Below are 20156 nucleotides of genomic sequence, written 5' to 3'. Positions count from 1 at the left end.
TGACGAAATAATACGGTGGCACGTGCCACCCATGCCACCTCTACAGGTCCGCCTATGGTTTGTTAGGATATTAACTCAGATGGGGATCGTCACTATATGGTTTCCGGATCACCGGAGATGGAGGTTGTCACTACGGTTTGTAGATCGTTGGAGATAGAGATCGTCATGATGGTCCCTATGTTGAGTCATTGATTGTTGATCTGTGTGTATATATATATAGAGAGAGGGAGATGTAGTTTATTATACAAACTAACACATTGTTAGGGACTGTTTTACAGTTGCTGAATGGTTTGGTACAGAATGATTCAGTGATTAGAATGATTAAAAGACTCTTATAATGTAGTGCAAAATGAAATATAATTTTTTGGTAATTGTTGAGAATGAAATTAGGATGTTGAATGATCAAGGGAGACCCAAGATACAAAATCATTCAGAGGGTTTTCAAACCATTAAGAGACAAATTTTTTTTTATCAAACAAGATTCAATTCTTAGCGATTCAGAGGTTGTCTTTTAATGAAACTATTAAGAGGTAAACAAACAACCCCTTAGTTTGTTACAAACTATATAAACCAATCTCAACCATTCATCTTGTCTTATAAATACTTGGTTCCGTAATATCTCGAGAACGTTGATCATAACTAGTGAACTCTAATTAATCATCTTTTATAAATATTCATATTATAATAAATGAATCATCGTCATCTATATAAATATCTCAATTGATTGGTTTCGTATAGTTTGTAACAATGACAAGGTTTATATTTGAAACCCCCCCCCCCCTCTCTCTCTCTCTATCTCTAATATAAGGGCCTAATTAAATGAGAACTAATTAGTCTATGGTAACCGTGAGGTCCAATCTCAACCACAAATCAATAGATAAATTAAGAAATTTATAATTTTGGTAATTTATAATTATAATTTTAATGCAAAGACATTTTAGGTATTTTCTCTCTTCTCTCCTATTTCCGTCTCCCGGCCTCCAGCCACCGGTGATACCACAGTGGTATCACAATGTATCTTAATTATATGTGATTGGGTATCACAATGTGGTCGTTTGTGCGATCGATCGGATATGTAACACACTGGTATCACAATGCATCTTATATGTGCTTGAGTATTACATTGTGGTATCACCGGATAACGGTGGCCGGAAGACGGGGACGGAGAGAGAAGAGAGGAAAGAAAATACCTAAAATGTCCTTGTATTAAAATTTTTATTAAAAATTACCAAAATTATAAATTTCCTAATTTAATAATTGATTTCTGGTTGAGATTGGATCTAACGGTTACCACAAACTAATCAGTTCTCCCTTGAATGAGCCCCATATAATATAAATATACTATATTTCTTATTTTTCATTAACAAAAGGATAAAAAGACAAAAAGATTTAGGAGTCGTTTACTAAACGTTTACCCAGATAAGCGCTTATCAAGTCACATTACCTCGCTGCATGATTATAGTAAGAGCAAGACAAGGACCAAAAGTTTTACCCGGTAAGTGAGGACGACGATTCTTACCACGATAAACGCTTACCGGGTAAAATTGTTGCATGCGATGTCGTTTTGGTGAATTAATATCATACACGATAAGTAACTAATAATGTTAAATTTTATCGATAAACATTTACCTGATAAGTAATTGATAAACAACCCCTTATTTAACAAAATTAGTGACATGGACTTAATTTATTATGAAAGGATATGATTCGTTAAAATTTTAAAAATGGACCAAGATCGTTAAAAACACTTAACCACATCAACGAAACTTATAATTTATTCCATGTCTATTTTACTAAATTAAAATTTTCAGAATAAATTGATTTCCAGACATTTAATGTCTATGTAACCTTCATATCCTAGATCTCGTGTTACGATTTTATTTCACTATTTTATTTTTTAACAATTATATTAATTTTAGGTCTCTGAAATGTAAAGATCCGCGTGACAAATGCAAATACATAGAAAATGAATAATCTTTTTATAAAAAAAAATATAAACATACTATAAAAACAAAACATCAGCGACGGAAAATATCTCTCGCAGATCAGCAAGGGATTAACCAAAAACCAGTTCCCTCGCTGATCACTCATAAAAACAAAGTTACAATGAAAAATTACATTATATCGAACCATTTCATCATATTCAACCAAACTCTTTACAATTAAGAATTAAGATTAGAACATAAGATTGTCATACTCGTTAACATCAAAACAGATGGTTGTTTTAGGATTAGTCGGCTAGCATAGCGGGTTGGATATCCAGGTTAATAAAAAAAGTGAAAGTAAAACAATATATGTTTATGGGTTACCATCATGAGACCCACTGCTTTGACTACAAGAATAACTTTAAGTGTCGGTTCTTTAATAAAGTAACTATGCATGTAAAATGATAACATGACTCGTTTTTAATTAAATTGGAACATTTTGATTCATTTTGGTCCAACAAGACGCAAATGCGGGGTCTTTAAAGCCGGGACGGTGAATTTACAAGTGATTTTCTAAACCGGTTTCACATTTCAAGAGGAAGATCGACATCGTTATGTAGTTCAATTCAAAAATAATTAGATTCGCGAGTAAACTTATATAAAAAGTGAGTTTCGCCAAAATAAAACGTACATTTTTTTTTATTAACCTGGATATCCGACCCGCTATGTGAGCCGACTAATTGGGTAACACACTTTCAAAACTTCCATTTAGGTATATAAAATGTAAAGTTTTAAACATTTAAATACCCGAATAACTAGTTGAAGCATTAATCGGTTATCATGCTGATGTGACGAGTGTTGTTTAATGGTTTTTCCAAAAAAAAATTCAAAATAGAAATTAATTTGCTCTTATAAAACCATCCCTAGCTAGCTAGTATTGTTTAATGTTTTACAAAATTAATTTCCCTAATTTGCTACCCCAAAATGGTGGTGATTATATTTGACTTTGAATAAAAGGGTGATGGTATAACCTTTGACTTGCATGTGCAATTTTCCTTCTTTTTAACTCATCAAAATCATTAATTTTTATTTTTATTTTCATTTTAATTAATAAATTATTTGACTGTTTCTTGTAGTTAATAAATAAGTATAAACGGGTTTAATTCACAAATGCATTATGATGAGTCAAAAAACTACTGGTTATAGTTAATGAACGTACACACTCAACCTATTTAAATTAGATTATGCATTTTCCGTTAAGAAATCATAATCTATTTATATCGAATTTGTTAACTTGCTACAAATATCGAAACAAACACCTGAACGGTTATGTATGCATATATGGTTCCAATTTCTAAACAGCTTTGTGTAATCTTGACGAATGAATAAAATGACCCCCTTTATCACAATTGATCAAGAAAACGAAATCGGAATCACAAGAAATGCATACATAGAAGATAAATAACATATCTCATAATTGTTTATGAACGAAATCTTTAAAAAAAAAACCCAACAACGGAAATTTATATACTTAGTTATTCACGAAAAGCAAGAAAACAAGATTTTAAGAATTTTGAGTGTCAAGCTGAATAAATCAAAAAATGCAAAATGAAAAACAACCATCTGAAGTAAATTCTCTGTTTATCCTGACAAGCCTTTATATGTTTTCAACTCCTTTTTATCGCATTACTTTTGTAGCTATTGAGGCAAATAATTGGACCGCCCTTCTGTTAGACCGGTCACGCAACATCTAGTATGTGTTTTGACGCAATTGTTCGAGCAACGTAGCAACCTTCAACCCAAGTGGCATGGTTGTGCGACTCTACCTTTGTATATCCACACAAACATGTTGTTGGCCAACAAGTAATTTTTTTTTTTCCATTTTTGTTAACTATGGATGTATGTGTTAGCTTCTGCCCACATCGACTAATATCAGGGTCCCTCGAGAACAACCAAAAAAACTCCCACTGGTTTTGTATGATTCGAATCGTTGACCTATGAGGAGGAGTCTCAAAAGTTCAAGTTTTATTGTCAGTTGAACTAATTACACAAGATTACAGCACACTTTCTTTGTGTCTTCCCCCGCCCATCTCAGTCATAATTAACACATTTTGATCCCTTAATCAACCTATCAACCAAAGTGCAAAACACGTTCAATACCCATTCGTTTAACCCTTTAAGCACATTAAATCATTCAATATGTATAACGACCAAGCAACACATGAAGTTTGTGAATAAGTGATTGTCTAATAATAAGCAAGGACTGTCCGTCAAAGTATTGGCTGTTTTAATAAAATAATAAATAAGAATTATGAAAGAAGCCCAACACAATTTATTAGTGGGCTTAATCTTACCAGCCCAACCCAATTTGCTATACCTTTACCGACTCATTTTTTAAATAAAAACCGAAACAAAGTATTTTTTTTTATACAATTTTCCTTTTAAACAAAATTATCATACTTTAAATAACGTAATTTCAACAAGAAAATGAAGGCATAATTCCTTAAAAGTAATCCGTTCCTCTAAAATATTAACATGTTATTGTCTTCATCTAAAACTTTGATTTTAGCTGTTTATATTGATTATTAGTCGAACATTAGAAAGCTTTTGTCTGTAAGGGGCACAAGCATTTTGCTTCATCAAACTTTTTATGTATCGTTGAAAATGTCTCGCGACCCTTTGTTCCGACCGTTGCAGCCTGTGTTGCTCTGCGGCTATTTGGTCTCCGCTTGCGGAGGCAGAATTGCTTGGTTGCTAGGCTATCGGTGTTCTTTAGATCTATACTCATTTCATCATCACTTCAACAGATTCTTTTTATTTTATTTATAGTTTTTTAATCATATTTAATATATAATTATTTACTAAAGTTAAAAAAAACACATAAGTTAAACCCAATTTAACTCGAAAAAGGATATGCTAAAGGTATTATTCAAGATAAATAAATCCAGTTGAAATGAATCGGTAGTTGTTTTTAGGAAAAAGTCATTTTGAATGGTTTAGTCGTTAAACTATTTTTTTGAATTAAACAACTATTAAGCTTTCTCATTTTGAATGATTAAGTTCCTGAATAATTTTTTGAATTAAAAAAACACTAAACTTTCACATTTTAAATGATTAAGACCCTGAATTTTTCTAAAAAATAATAAACCATCGAACTTTTACTAGTCGGTTAATGTAATTTTTTTGGAATAAAAAATGTAGGTAATCAATTTTTAAACGTACAGTGGTTGTTCAAAGATTTAATCAATCAAAATGAAAAAGTTTAATGGGTTTTTCCATTCAAAAAGAAAAAGTTTAATAGTTTTTTCATTCAAAAAAAATAGTTCAAAAACTTAATTATTGAAAATGAGAAATTTAATAGTTTTTTCATTCAAAAAAATAGTTTCAAAACTAAACCATTCAAAATGGAAATATTTATTGGATTTTTTTAAAACTTTTCCGTTATTTTTTATGTATAAATAAAATTAAATTTTTTTTGCACAAATATCTAAAACCGGTTGTTATGATGTCAAAGGATGTCGGTTGATCTATAATGATTAAAATTCTACAACTATTATAAATCCACTTGGATAATTAAAGTAGGAGTAAACTAAGATTTTCGTTCATGTAGTTTGTTGTTTATAAATATTTTCGTTCTGGTTCTTAAAACCTGCTTTTATTTTTATTCTTGTGGTTTTTATTTTATTTCTATTTTCATCCCTCCATCCAACTTTGTTAGAAAACGACCGTTAAAAAACAAAAAAGGGTTTTTGAGAAATTACATATTTGGTCCTTGTAATATATGGATCTTTATATATTTATCCTTAAATTTGATTTATTCCTTTTATTCCTTTATTATATTTTAATATTATATATATACACAAATATAATGTATGTATATATATGTGTGTTTTAATTTACATATTAAACAAATTTGATTAATTAATAAAAATAAAGTTTAAATGAAAATATGGAATAGTGGAAGTAAAATACATTTAATATAATAAAAAATAACTGGTTGGTTTAAGATAAAATTAATTTTTTTTGTCCTTGAATCTTATTAAACTTATTCAGATGGTAATTTAATTTTTTTTTTAACTAAATCAATAAAAATATAAAGCCATTTTAAAATTAAAAAAATAGTATACTTTACTCCTACTATTTCATATTTTAATTTAAACTTTATTTTTCATATCTAATCAAATTTGTTTGAAATTTAAATTAAAAATATATAGATGTATGTGTGTATGTGTATGTATATGTATTATTAAAATATAAAAAGAAAGAAAAATTAATAAATGAAATTTGAGGATAAATATTTAAAACTTCATATACCACAACTACTAAACATGTAGTTTCTCAAAAGCACTTTTTGGATTTTTAACGGCCGTTTCTAACAGAGTTGGATGGAGGGACGAAAATGTAAAAAATATTTTTTAAAGATGGAGGACGAAAATAATTACAAATATCAAACAACAAGGACTAAAATTGTAGTTTACTTTAAAAGTAGTAAATAAAATAGTGATACTTTCTAATTATTATTTTAAACTTGTTTCGTGATTAAGATTTCATTGTTTAAATTTAGAGGAATTTCTAAAAGTTTATAAAATAAAGAAATAATATTTTAATTATATTCCACTAATAAAAAGTATTTAAATTAAATGTGTAAACGAGATAAATAATATTTTATTTAAATGTATTAAGTATTATATTATTATAAATAATATTAGAATTGTTAAAATTAAATAGTTATTAGAGCTTAAGTTAAAACATTATATATTATATTATTAAAAAATTAAAACATAATTGTTAAAAATGCAATTACTAATCATAATTATATCAAAAAAATTATATTATATATTTTTTTAAATACTACACGACCTATTTATTATAAAGTTTTTTTTTTTCTTGCAGTTAATAATCATAATTATATCAAAAAAATTATATTATATATTTTTTTAAATACTACACGACCTATTTATTATAAAGTTTTTTTTTTTCTTGCAGTTAATAATCATAATTATATCAAAAAATTTATCTTTTTAGTTTTTACCATTCTTTCACTTTTTATTTAACAAATTCATTTAAATAATTGTTTATCCATACATTTACTCGGTAGGCGTTTACTGCTAAGAGTTAATAATTTACCTTAGATGCCGTTTACCAAATGCTTACCTGGGTAAGGGCTTACCAAGTTATATTACCTTACCGGATGAATATGATAAAGACTAAAAAAATCTTGCCCAGTAAGAGCGAAGACAATGACCGAAATTCTTACCCGGTAAGCGAAGGTGACGACTATTACCACGGTTAGTGTAAAGTTTTATCAGTAAACACTTACCGAGTAAGTATTTATTTGGAAAACAATCCCTTGTTTTACTAGATAAAATTGCAATTCATCAAAATTGTATTGCAAGCAACAATTTATTTACTAACCGCTTACTTAGCAAGTATTGTTATCAGAGGAGGCGAATGGCTTAAGGGGCATAGGGGGCCATGGCCCCTGTGCCTTTCCATCTCCTTGCTTAGAATAGATTAAAATTTTAATTATATAATAATTGAAATTTTACTTTGGCCTCCCTAATCATCATTAAAGACAACATATATCAAGTCTTGTTAATGTTTTTTTATTTATTTATTAACTTGGATATCTAATCCGTTATGCGAGCCGACTAATCCCAGAGCCACCACCTGCTTTGCAGATAGCCCGGAGTCATCGAATTTGAACCTCCGTGGCCACAAGGTGATTTTTATTGTCTAGCTAATGTTTTATTTAAATATTATTTTGATCTCTTCATTATTTGTGAAGCTGAATTTTGTTTATTTTACATTTTGATTAGGCTAAAAATTGTTGGTTTCTATAGTTAGAGCTAAATATTTTATTGTGAAACAACTGTTAAGGAGATTTAGAGTTTTAAAATGATAATTTTATACTTAAATAAATACCTTAAATATTATGATTACAAAATATATTGAAATGAAGTTTTGATAATATAACGATCAAACAAAGTCTTCATAATTGTAGAATTAATAAAATATTAATAACAACCGCGATAAAAAGTAATTGGTCGATTAAATAAACATTTATTACTGCATGGCTTAGATGAAAATACAAGAGAGATATAATCGGACTCCATGACATGATACGATAAAACAATGTAATCAGTTTTAATAAATGAATGATCTTTTGTATAATGTCCACAGGGACGGAACCTTATGGGGGCCTTTGGGGGCTATGACCTCCCCGTTTTTAAACTCAAATACTAATGCTTGGGGTTTGGAAAAATCTTAACCCAACCAAAGTGCAACCCAACCCAACCCAACCCGTACGGGTTGGTCGGGTTGAACTTTTGGTATATTAAAATATTTTTATAACCTTGAATATGTTATTTTTCTACTTATAAATTCTTTTTCATCATCAACAATTTGATACAACTTATCCATAATTCTTACGTATATCACATTCAATTAATTTTCTCAATTTACATATATATGTTCACAGTTATTGAACATATATATGAATGAGTTATATATAAATATGAATAGATTGAAAATATGTGTATATGAAGTATACATGATAGTGTAATTGTCTAATGTATATATTAATAGAAATTCAACAATCATATTAATCCAAGAAATAAAAAAGATATCGGGTTCATCGGGTTGAGTTGAGTTCAAATAATAGTAACTCAATATCAACCCCATACATACGGTTTGACAATTTTACAACTCGATTAGACATCGGGTTGCTTCGGGTTGGGTTATGTCACGTTTGTTTGGGTTGGGTTGGTCGGGTTTTTGAGCACCCCTAGGTGTGAATATGATAAAAAAATGATTCTCTCTCATTATATTCATTTTTGGTTTACATTCTCTCATGTTTTCTCCATTTTGGAGAGTTTTGGAGAGGCTGTTGAAGCAAAAATATGCGTAAAATCTTTATTTTCTCAATTTTGAAAAAACTATTGAAGATGCTCTTAATTCGGCCCCCGGACTACAACAGTCGTGTTCCGCCCCTGATTGTTATCCTCACTTACCGGGTAACACTCTCCATCATTGTCATCACTCTTATCTAATAAGATTCTCAACTTTTACCATGTTATTCGATAAGATATATAAATAATCCAATAAACACTTACTGGGCAAACGTTTAGCAAACGACTCCTACTTAATCTCGTAATAAATTTACAGACCCTTTTCAAAATCATTAATTACATGATGGCAAATGAAGGGGTAAATTATATATTACCATTTTAAGATAGCATGTGTTTTGATGTCCCTACACTCAAAAATGGGAAACATTGGGTCTTTTGCTTCTCAATTGAGATTGTACAAAAGTACCTCATCATCATTCTTCTCAAGAATTTAAATTTGCTTTAAAAGGAAGCCAAAATCTACATGGAAATTAATCACCAACTCTTCCTACATACCATTATAGATTAACAATCATTATTATAATTTAAAATATCAAAATCGAATAATATTATATTTATCTGTAATTATTTATCCAGTAACAGCCTCAAAATAAATGGTTCATATTTAAATTATTGGAAAAAAATCTATTTAAAGTTGCATATATGAACTTATATGGATAATTTATATTTGTTTAGTATTAATTCACATGTGAATATTACGTTTTTATTTGAATGTATCCGTAATCTTAACTTCAAAAACCTCCTTAAAATAAATATAGAATTGTGGGGGTTGTTGGAGCTTAGATATGGCATGCGTAAGAGGGGTTATGTAATTAGTACAAACTCAGCTTGGGACTCTACTCAAAAGTAGATTCATTTTCAAGACTCCTCTTTTCATGCATTTTCAAGATTTCTTGGTGCACGCTTAAATTAATTCCCTTTATTTAATTATATATAATATTGGGTTGGGTGCGGTTGAGAATGTACGTTATGGTGAAAAGGGTAAGAAAAGATTTCGATCTTTAGATCGATTTTAATTGAAGATCAACAGTATAACGAGATTGTGGATAATTAGTTCTCGTATCAAACTCAGTTAATGTGGTGGGGTGAGATTAAAAGTGATCAAGAGTCCGATTCCCTTATTACGTTTTTCACTTTTATCTCGTCTTTTCACACCATCCTTCGTCATATAATAAAAATGCAATTTTATATTTAAATATATGTAACCTTTGTTTCTTAATCGAAAGAAAACCATTAAAAGTATATAGAAATAACTTTGGCATACATTTTTGGAAATCTTGAAAAAGGTTTGCTTCAACAACTATATTAAACTCTGCTTTAAAATAACGAAAAATAGGACAAAGAAATGAGAAATCGTCAAATCGAAAAGAAAGAGAAAATATAGCATACTTGTTGGAGATGTTCTTAGGTTTTAGTAAGAACATTTTAGTGCCGTCAATCGTTTTAGTGTGATTATTATTTACTTGAAATTGATTAGGTGACAAGGCAAACATAGAGTGAGTTGGGAGGTGCATACTGTACACCGACAAATATTGCATATATCACCTTAGATCGCGATAAGACATGGTTCGAGAGGCAAAGTCCCAAAACCTCTACAGATTTAATGATGATGTTGATTTAGAAAATTATATGTTTCAAAGACAGACTTGATGAAATTCAGAAAGTTGAAATCCTTCTTCAATTAAGCCTTTCTTGAACTCTTGCTTCTAGGCTTGGTGCTTTTGACTCGATATCGTTTATTCAGTTGTAACTGTGATCTAATCCAATCTGTAAACAGCTGCAATTGTTATGTAATTATAAGTAAACTGTTTAATCGTCCATAACCATTGAATACAAATATGTAAATGGGGAATCTGAGTGTATTTAAGGACTCAATCTTAAGGCTTTGAGATTAGAGTTTTTCATTTGGATAATTAGTAAATCCTTGATATCATGATATTAGTAATATTTTTACACGATTTAGAGACGTTGGATTGTCAATTCTTTTGCTTAACGTCTACATAACATTCAAATGTAGAAAAACATTATCACACGACAGACAAGCATATAACGTACTCCTCATTAGTCTAAATTTAGGTTGATCGAACAAATACAAAAACAACATCGATCAACACATATCATCAAGAATCAGCCTTGTAAGAAAGCAGATCGGTAATGAAATTAGGGTTTTTGTTTGTTGATCAATTATTAGACACTAATTGGTTGATTAGAAGCTCCATTAATGACGTCATCTGTTGTAGCTAACGATGATCCATGGAGGAGTTTCTTCTTGCTCTCTTTGATGGCTGGATCTTCCAACACTACAACCTTGTCTTTGTCTCTAACCCCTACCATGTGGAGATGTTCAACATCCTCTCTCTCCTTCCCTTTAAACAATACCCTTTGCTCCTTTGGCTCCATCCCAGTCACCATTGATAACATCATCTTCATTTCTCCTGTGTTTTCACAATTAATCAAACAACAATATATATATATATATATATATATATATATATATATATATATATACACACACACATTAAAAAAGATTGTGTCTTTCTTCTTTACATCAGAAATTGGTATCAAGAATGCCAAAACAAACACATATATCTAAAAGGGTATTCGGTATTTGCCAAAAAAGAACTGTTTCTTTGAATGTTTCATCAGAAAAAATGGTATCATGACCAGTACAGTTCAAGAATACGAAAAGAAACATGAATATATATATATATATATATGTGTGTGTGTGTGTGTGTATGCATATATACATAAAGGGTTTTTGATGTTTCATAAAAAAGACTGTTTTCTTGATGATGTGCATATATGATGATGTGTTTGTTACACACACACACACACACACACACACATATATATATATATATATATATATATATATATATAAAGATGATGATATACCAAAAGTTGAAGTTGCTTGGATGGAAATATCATGCCATTGTGAACCAGTGACAACTCTAACCATAATAACTCCATCTGTTTCTGCTTTTAGCCCTTCAATGTCTCTTTTTTGTACAAGCATCCCACCAGGTCGCAATTCCCATTTGATTTCTCCGACGATTGTTGTACCACACTCCTTGTTGCCACCACCATCGCCACCGCCACCACCACCGCCACCACCACCACCACCACCACGACGTAACTTAGAAAGGCTCCTATGGAATCTTTTTGATCTCAATTTCATCATCTTTGGTAGCTTTAATTCTGCTAACTATCTGTTTCAGTTCTTTGTAAAGGGAGACAAGGGGCAATAGAATTGGAGGTACTTAAATAGTACCAGCCCTAGATAATGGGGTTTAGGGTGGACCCATGTTTAAAGCCAGAAAATAAGGTAAATGTTGATCATCATATCATATGAAATTAAATATTCAAATGACTGATTTTTATGTACCTAATAATGTCATTATTTTATCGGCCTCAATATAAATATTTATAATAAAAAGCACATAATTTTATAACTTTTATAGTTATTATATTCTTTAATTAATTAAGATAATATATGTACCCTTAATAAGAGGAGTTATAATCATACGGTAGTGTTTATAGATTGGATTTGACAGAACATGATGAAAAAAGATGAAACAAGACAAGAAATGACAGGATTAATTGTATGTCATATGTTTGGTACGACTAGAACATGACAAAATTATTAAAATGACTATATTATCCCTAAATGTTGTTCAATGTTATTTTATATCATATAATGATCGTAAATGACAACAAATCAATCAAAATATATTTAAGTTATTTAATCTATGATATCAATATTTTTTTATTAACATTCCAAGACCACATGTAAATAACATTTGTCATACCACAAGTTCTAAATACGAACATAATTTAAAAAGTTTAAACACAACAATCGTATATAACATTTGTCACGCCATCGTCAAAAGTTTAACATTTCAAGAATTGGGGCTGGAATCGAGAATGGAGGCTGTGAAAGTGAAGAAAAGAGGATGCAATTAAATTAGGTTTGTATTTTGATATCAAATAATAAGGGCTATATTGTAATCTCAAATTTAGTCTCATGTTGTTCTACCTTTTTTCGGTGGAACGGAAAAAACTTAAAGAATAGTCCCACTCAATCTTACTTTTGTCTCATGTTGTCTCATCTCGTTTTTTGTCCCATGACACACCAAACATGAGACTATTTATTTTTGTCACGTCCCGTCCCACCCAATCTGCATACCAAACACACCCTACAGGTTGTCACATAGTGGTCGAGACCTAGGAGGATGTGGTAAAATATCACATCTGCTTTGAATTCAATTCAGACGTCTAAAACACTTTTAACCACTAAGTTTAATATAATTTATGCTTTTTTTTATTAACCTGGATATCCAACCCGCTATGCGAGCCGACTAATTCTAGGGCGACCACCTGCTTTGCAGATAGTCCGGAGTCACTGCATTTGAACCTCCGTGACCATAAGAGGATTTTTATAATTAATGTTTTATAGTCACAATTAGGCGGGATTAATATGTGCAAAAAACTAAGAGAGCAATAAATTTATATTTCATAATTAAGGGTAAAATTGAAAATTAGATGAAAATAAATCAAGTTACTTATCACAATGAATTACATTTGTTCGATACAATATTGTCAATTAAAAGATTTAGAAAATAATATAAAGGAAAAATACAATAATTTAAATTAAAATAGAGGGACCGGATCCGAAAAAGTGAATGAAATAATTTCCGATAAAAAATTATAACGTTATTTAAATGACTACTGATTAATTCAATAGGGCCCGGATCCATAGCCCGTTTGTTCTTTTTCGGTTTGTCTTTATTGATCGAAAATATTCACTACTCAGATATTTTTGGTAGGATGTACAACCATCATAATTGAATATTTTGTTAGATTTTAGGTTTATATACTGATAATCGTACATTTGATACATACATATATATATATATATATATATTAAGTTGTTAAATCAAAATTGGATAATATAATACCACTTAGAGAGTAAATCGTCATATCAGCCTTTTTTTTATTAACCTGGATATCCAACCCGTTATGCGAGCCGACTAATCTCAGTGCGATCACCTGCTTTGCAGATAGCTCAGAGTCATCACATTTGAACCCCCGTGGGTACAAGAGGATTTTTATTCCTCCTTCGATTTGAACCTAATACTTTTGACATTTGGAGCCAAGCTCAAACAAATTAGGCACCACCCTTGTGGTTGCCTTTTTTTTATTTTTTTATTATGACACTTATTGAAAAGTGTTTTATATAACACTTCAAGAGTTGTCAAATAAAGAAAAGCTAATATGACAATTTGTTTCATGAAAAGTGTCATCCCAATGTTTTTGGAGGCCCAATTACACCATACTAGAATATATCTGAAATGAGTAATAAACAAAATAAAGTAAACTAATTCTTGTTATATTAAAAAAATTATAAATTAAAACAACAAAAACGTTTAAAATAGGAGAAGAATAAGAGTCGTTTTTGTTTTTTGATCTGTAAATTCTGAAATTAAATAGTCGTTTTTAACTTTTAAAGAAAATTAGATAGGTTTTCATTGAGGTCGAATCACAAATCTATATAACAGTGTAAGTGGCTGTTTGACAGTTGCTGAATGGTATGGTGCAGAATGATTAAGTTGTCAGAATAATTAAGAGACTTTCATGATATAATGCAAAATGAAATATAATTGTTTGATAATTGTTTACAACAAAATTAGGGTACTGAATGGTTAAGGGATGCCCAGAATACAAAATCATTTAGAGGGTTTTAGAACCATTAAGAGACAGATTTTTTTTTTGCCAAACAAGATTCGACTATTAAAGATTCAAATGCTACCTCTTAATAGAACTATTAAGAAGTAAACAAACAACCTCTAAATAATGAATATGAAGCACTTGTTTTATGATCTTCAATTTGGTGGTGTACTGTTTTGTTAAATCAAAGCTCGAATGGCTACTGTTAGTTTGTTAACGATATCATATATTGTTTTGGGCAACAACATTTTATCAAATATTCATTTTCATTCAGCACAAGATTAACGAGTAAAATGATAACTTTACATTATTCATAATTTTGATTCAGAACAGTTTTCAAACGATTATTTTCAATTTTTAACTAAATGATACAGAACTTGTTAATCATTATGACCACTTAATCATTATGAACCAAATGATTCAGGAGCTGCCAAACAACCCCTAAACCTTAAACACAAGTAAAATCGTGTCTCAAATTTCACATGTGAATAGACGGCTTTGTTCACATAAATTATATTAGATTTCTCAACTACGTGCCAATTATGTTTGTCCCAATAGATTTTTAAAGTGTAGAATTTGTTGAAGATGAAGACCAATTTTTGTTGGAGATTTTGACTTTTTAATTCTCTATTTTGGAGAATTTGTTGGAGATGCTTTAAGATAGTTTGTTTTTTGAATATATGTTTGGATGAAAGCTGACTTTTCTTCTATACTATATTATAAAGTATTTAACAAAAATTCTTGAAAATCATTTTTATGTATCAAATGTTGTTTATTAATGCATATAACTTAAAATTCAATATTACAAGTACATTGTACGTATGTACAACTTATTAAAACTCTATATTTGAATTTGTATAACTAACTGCAGATAAACATGATCAAATATTGGATAAGTATCTCATTTTAAATATAAAAAAATCCAAAATATATTTAGGATAATTATTGAATCATAACAAAATATTAATTGTTATCTTTATGAAAAAACCGTATTATTAAACCAAAAATAAATGATTTCATTATTAAATCTGAATTAAATTATAATAAAAAATTGAATTAATAAAATTACATAAAAAAAACTTATACTAAAATCGATATATTTTTTTTTAAATTTATTATACCTTCAAATTTATAATTTATTTAAAAAATAAAGACATTATCGTTATTTCAATACCACATAAAATCGTATTATAACATTGATGAGACAAAATAAAACGAAACATTAAATTCGAGATGTATCTCGATGCATTACATAAATACCATTCTAGTTAAAAATCTAGTTGGGATATCTTATGAGGAGTTTATTATCACTTTTCTAATTATAATCTCAATTATTATTAACTTTTCTTTATTATTAATTACTAACAACTATAATTATAAATTAATTTTAATTTTAGCTTATTAATGAATTTTAATTATCAATGAATTTTTTATTTTATTACTAATTTATATTAATTTCAAATTATTAGTTAATTTTAATTGTAGATTCGTTAATATTAATTATTGATTATTTAATTAATTTTTATCAAATATTTTTATAGTATTATTACTCAATATATTTAGTCGTTGTTAAATAAATATAACAATTTTAAAAATATTTTCGTAAATTATTATTTCAATGATATTCTTTATATAACAAACTGTATGTCGATCAACCTTGTTTTTATTAATATCTATACTATATTACAAAGCATTTGACAAAAACTGTTAAAAATTATTTTTATGCATGAAATATTGTTTATCAATACATACATAAACATAATCAAATACAGAATAAACATCTTATTTTAAAATCTAAAATATAATTAGAATAATTATCAAATTCTAACAAAATAATTAATTATTATATTTATAAAAAAAAATATTATTAAACCAAATATAAATTACGTTGTTATTGAATCTAAAATAAATTATAATAAAAAAATTACATAAAAAATGAGAAATTTTAAATAGTTAATTTGATTCTAATATCGGTATATTTTTGTCAAATTTTTATGCTATCTTCAAATTTATATTTTATTCTAATATAAAAACATTGTCGCATTTTTAAAATCGCATAAGACCATATTATAACATCGATTGGGATAAAAAATAAAATGAAATATTAAAATCAAGATGTATCTCTTTGCATTACGCGAGTACCCTTATATTATATGTAATAGTTATACAAATTCAATTTCTTTTTAACATTATATGAAATAATAGCAAATCAAATTGAAATCTATTAATTAACATATTTTATTATTTAATTTTTAAATATCTTGTTTAAATTAGTTAATACTATATTATTACTGAATTGCTATAAATATTATGAAATATTAAATTTTATTAATTTTTAAACATGTCATATTTTTCAACTAATTTTTATCAAACATATTTAGTTTATTAATTAACTTATCAACTAGTTTGCAAAACGTAACATCAGTGGTTTCATTTACAAACCAACTATTAATACATCAGTGGTTTCATCTAGTCTAATAAATATCTGATTCAACAAATATTAGTTGATCATAATAAATAAAATATAATAATATTTTATAAATATTTAAATCATAACAAATAAATTTTTATAGTTTTTATAAATATTTCAATTGATTTATTTAAATGGTTTATAAGGAAATTATGTTGGAATTATAAGCAAAACTCTGATCAACATATCAATGCATTCCTCCTGTTGTCCAATTGAAAGAAAGGCTGTGAAATGGCCAGCAAAGCACCCTGCAACTAAACTACGACATCCCCATTAATCTCGCCCATACGGAGTCTTCAAGAACTTCAATACCAAATCGCCATTTTTATCCTCTGCTCGATCTTTCTTTCAGGTACAAATTAACCATTTCTCTTTTTGATTGAATCCAACTGCCTTGATTCCTATCCTTTTGTGTTAAATCATGCTTTCCATCTCAATCCCCAAAATTTCAGCTTTAAATTTGTAAAAACGATGCAAACCCTGAGTATATGGCCATCAAAGACTGAATGTTTCTTGAATCTTGAATCCCCCCCTCATTTCTTGAGAAGAAAAAGTAGAAACCCTAATGTTTTTAGGGGTTTTAGAAGTGGGTTTCGATTTAGGGAGACTAGTGATGATTTGGGATATGGGTTTCTCTGCAGATGTTCTAGGGTTAATCTTTATGTAATTTGGGGGCCAAAGAAGCATTCATTTGGTTCATCTGTTGTCCCCTTGGCTCTGGCATTTGAAGAACAAGTAGTTGTAGGTAAAACAGATTCAAATTCTGCAGATGAATTGATAGATGAGGGTAATTGTGAGGTTCTTGATGATGTTCATCAAGATGGAGTTAAAAAACCCAACGATTTGGCCCTCGAATCTAGCAAAAACGATAGCGAAAACAAGGGTAAAAGAATCAATACACGAGCGTTAGCATTGAGCTTACGAGCTGCAAAAACCATAGATGATATAGAATTGGTGCTTGGAGACAAGGGTGATCTTCCCCTTCAGGTTTACTCCACGATGATTCGAGGATTAGGTAAAGATAAACGGGTGAATTCCGCCATTGTTCTTGTTGAGTGGTTAAAGCTAAAGAAACATGGTTCCGAACCTTTTGCCGGTCCAAATCTCTTTATCTACAACAGCCTTCTCGGCGCTGTGAAACAAGCCGAAGAATTCGATCACGTAGAAAAGATCATGAACGATATGGCTATGGAGGGTATAGCTCCGAATGTTGTAACTTACAACACGTTAATGGGGATTTACTTAGCTCAAGAACGCGAAACGAAAGCTCTCGAGCTCTTTGAAGAGATAGAGAAAAAGGGTTTATCTCCATCTCCGGCTTCGTATTCTACGGCATTGTTGGCTTACAGAAGAATGGAAGATGGTTTTGGAGCGCTTGATTTCTATATCGATTTTAGAAACAAGCACCGGAATGGTGAGATCGGGAAGGATGATAAGAAAGAATATTGGGATCTCGAGGCTGCGAAGCTAGAGGATTTTGTGGTTCGTATCTGCTACCAAATCATGCGAAGGTGGTTAGTTCGGACCGAGAATTCCAGCACTAACGTGCTGAAACTTCTAACATGTATGGATCAGACCGGCCTGCAAATAGACCGGTCTGGACATGAACGGCTCATATGGGCTTGTACTCGTGATGATCACTATACGGTTGCCAAAGAACTGTATAAACGGATTCGAGAAAGTGATTCCGAAATAAGCTTATCCGTTTGCAACCATGTGATTTGGTTACTAGGGAAGGCCAAGAAATGGTGGGCAGCTCTCGAGATATACGAAGATTTGTTAGATAAAGGACCGAAACCGAACAATATGTCATACGAACTCATAGTTTCCCATTTCAATTTCTTGCTAACTGCTGCTAGAAAGAAAGGGATTTGGAAATGGGGTGTTGGATTACTGAACAAAATGCAAGAAAAAGGACTGAAACCGGGGACTAAAGAGTGGAATTCGGTTCTTATCGCGTGTTCGAAAGCATCCGAACCTTTGGTTGCCATCCAAATCTTCACGAGAATGGTCGAAAATGGCGAAAAGCCGACAATTATATCTTATGGGGCGCTTCTTAGTGCTTTAGAGAAGGGAAAACTGTACGATGAAGCGCTACAGGTTTGGAAACATATGATCAAAATGGGCGTGAAGCCGAATTCGTACGCGTATACAATCATGGCTTCGGTTTATGCAGCACAAGGGAAGTTCAATATAGTCGAATCAATAATCCTTGAAATGCCGGTTTCTGGGGTCGAGCTAAACGTGGTCACCTTTAACGCGATTATTAGTGCTTGTGCTCGAAATAATATGGGTGGTCCAGCATACGAATGGTTTCAACGAATGGAGGTTGAAAAAATCGAGCCTAATGAGGTCTCATACGAAATGCTGATTGAAGCACTTGCAAAAGACGGTAAACCAAAGGTGGCGTATGATATGTATTTGAGGGCTCGGCTCGAGGGGCTGAGTTTGTCGTCCAAAGCTTATGACACGGTGGTTGAGTCCGGGGTCGGCGGCGGTGCGAGCATCAATTTGAGCTTGCTGGGGCCGCGGCCACGGCCGCCGGAAAAGAAGAAAAGGGTGGAGATTGGAAAGGAGTTGGCAGATTTGGGTGATGTTAGCAGTAGAGATGCAAATCAAGAAAATATGGGGACCGTAGATGATTAAGAATACATCAATGAGGGCTTTTCTGCCCTATTTGTAAAATTTGTCCCAACACTATTTTGATAAATTGATACTTTTTTTCATGACTTTTATCGGATAATTCGGAAAATCATCGTATATTTTGGTAATACTAGAGGGTACTCGTACAATGTAGCTAGATATATTTCGATTTTAATGTTTCGTTTTATTTTTTTTTTCGTCTCAATCGATATTATAATATAGTTTTATATGGTTTTGAAAAAACGATAATGTTTTTATTTATGAATAAAATATAAATATAAAGAATTCATAAAAAATAAAAAATATATATATTTGTATTAGTACCAAACTAATTATTTAAGATTTTTCTTTCTTAGGTATTTCCTTAATTTCATTTTTTTTTATTTTTTGGTTTAATAATATAATTTTTTTATAAAAATAATGATCAAATATTTTGTTAGAAGTCAATGATTATTCTAATTATGTTTTAGATTTTTTATA

At 29.9% G+C, this 20156-nt stretch overlaps 2 protein-coding genes across 2 annotated transcripts; one reads left to right on the top strand and one right to left on the bottom strand.

Moving 5' to 3' along the window:
• Nucleotides 1–10864: 10864 nt before the first annotated feature.
• Nucleotides 10865–12017, bottom strand: LOC112510837 (BAG family molecular chaperone regulator 1-like). The gene is made up of 2 exons (XM_025116217.1): nt 11732–12017; nt 10865–11271 (listed from the first exon to the last, which is right to left on the bottom strand). The coding sequence occupies exons 1-2, from the start codon at nt 12015–12017 to the stop codon at nt 11024–11026; spliced, it is 534 nt and encodes a 177-aa protein (XP_024971985.1). The 3' UTR covers nt 10865–11023.
• A 5329-nt stretch (nt 12018–17346) lies between these two features.
• Nucleotides 17347–19679, top strand: LOC112510771 (pentatricopeptide repeat-containing protein At3g46610-like). Its single transcript, XM_025116141.1, has one exon. It carries the CDS (start codon nt 17505–17507, stop codon nt 19677–19679), a length of 2175 nt encoding a protein of 724 aa, XP_024971909.1. The 5' UTR covers nt 17347–17504.
• Nucleotides 19680–20156: the final 477 nt, after the last annotated feature.

This window comes from Cynara cardunculus, assembly GCF_001531365.2.
Source record: "Cynara cardunculus var. scolymus isolate 2C chromosome LG 1, CcrdV1, whole genome shotgun sequence".
Taxonomy (NCBI): domain Eukaryota; kingdom Viridiplantae; phylum Streptophyta; class Magnoliopsida; order Asterales; family Asteraceae; genus Cynara; species Cynara cardunculus.
This window is presented reverse-complemented; position numbering and strand designations above follow the sequence as displayed.

What these genes read in the sequence shown, in the direction of transcription:
- LOC112510837 (XM_025116217.1), bottom strand. Translation starts at nt 12,017, where the DNA reads ATGATGAAATTGAGATCAAAAAGATTCCATAGGAGCCTTTCTAAGTTA. An exon ending in CCAAGCAACTTCAACTTTTG is followed by an intron (nt 11,272 to 11,731) that starts GTATATCATCAT and finishes GTGAAAACACAG; the next exon opens with GAGAAATGAAGATGATGTTA.
- LOC112510771 (XM_025116141.1), top strand. Translation starts at nt 17,505, where the DNA reads ATGCAAACCCTGAGTATATGGCCATCAAAGACTGAATGTTTCTTGAAT.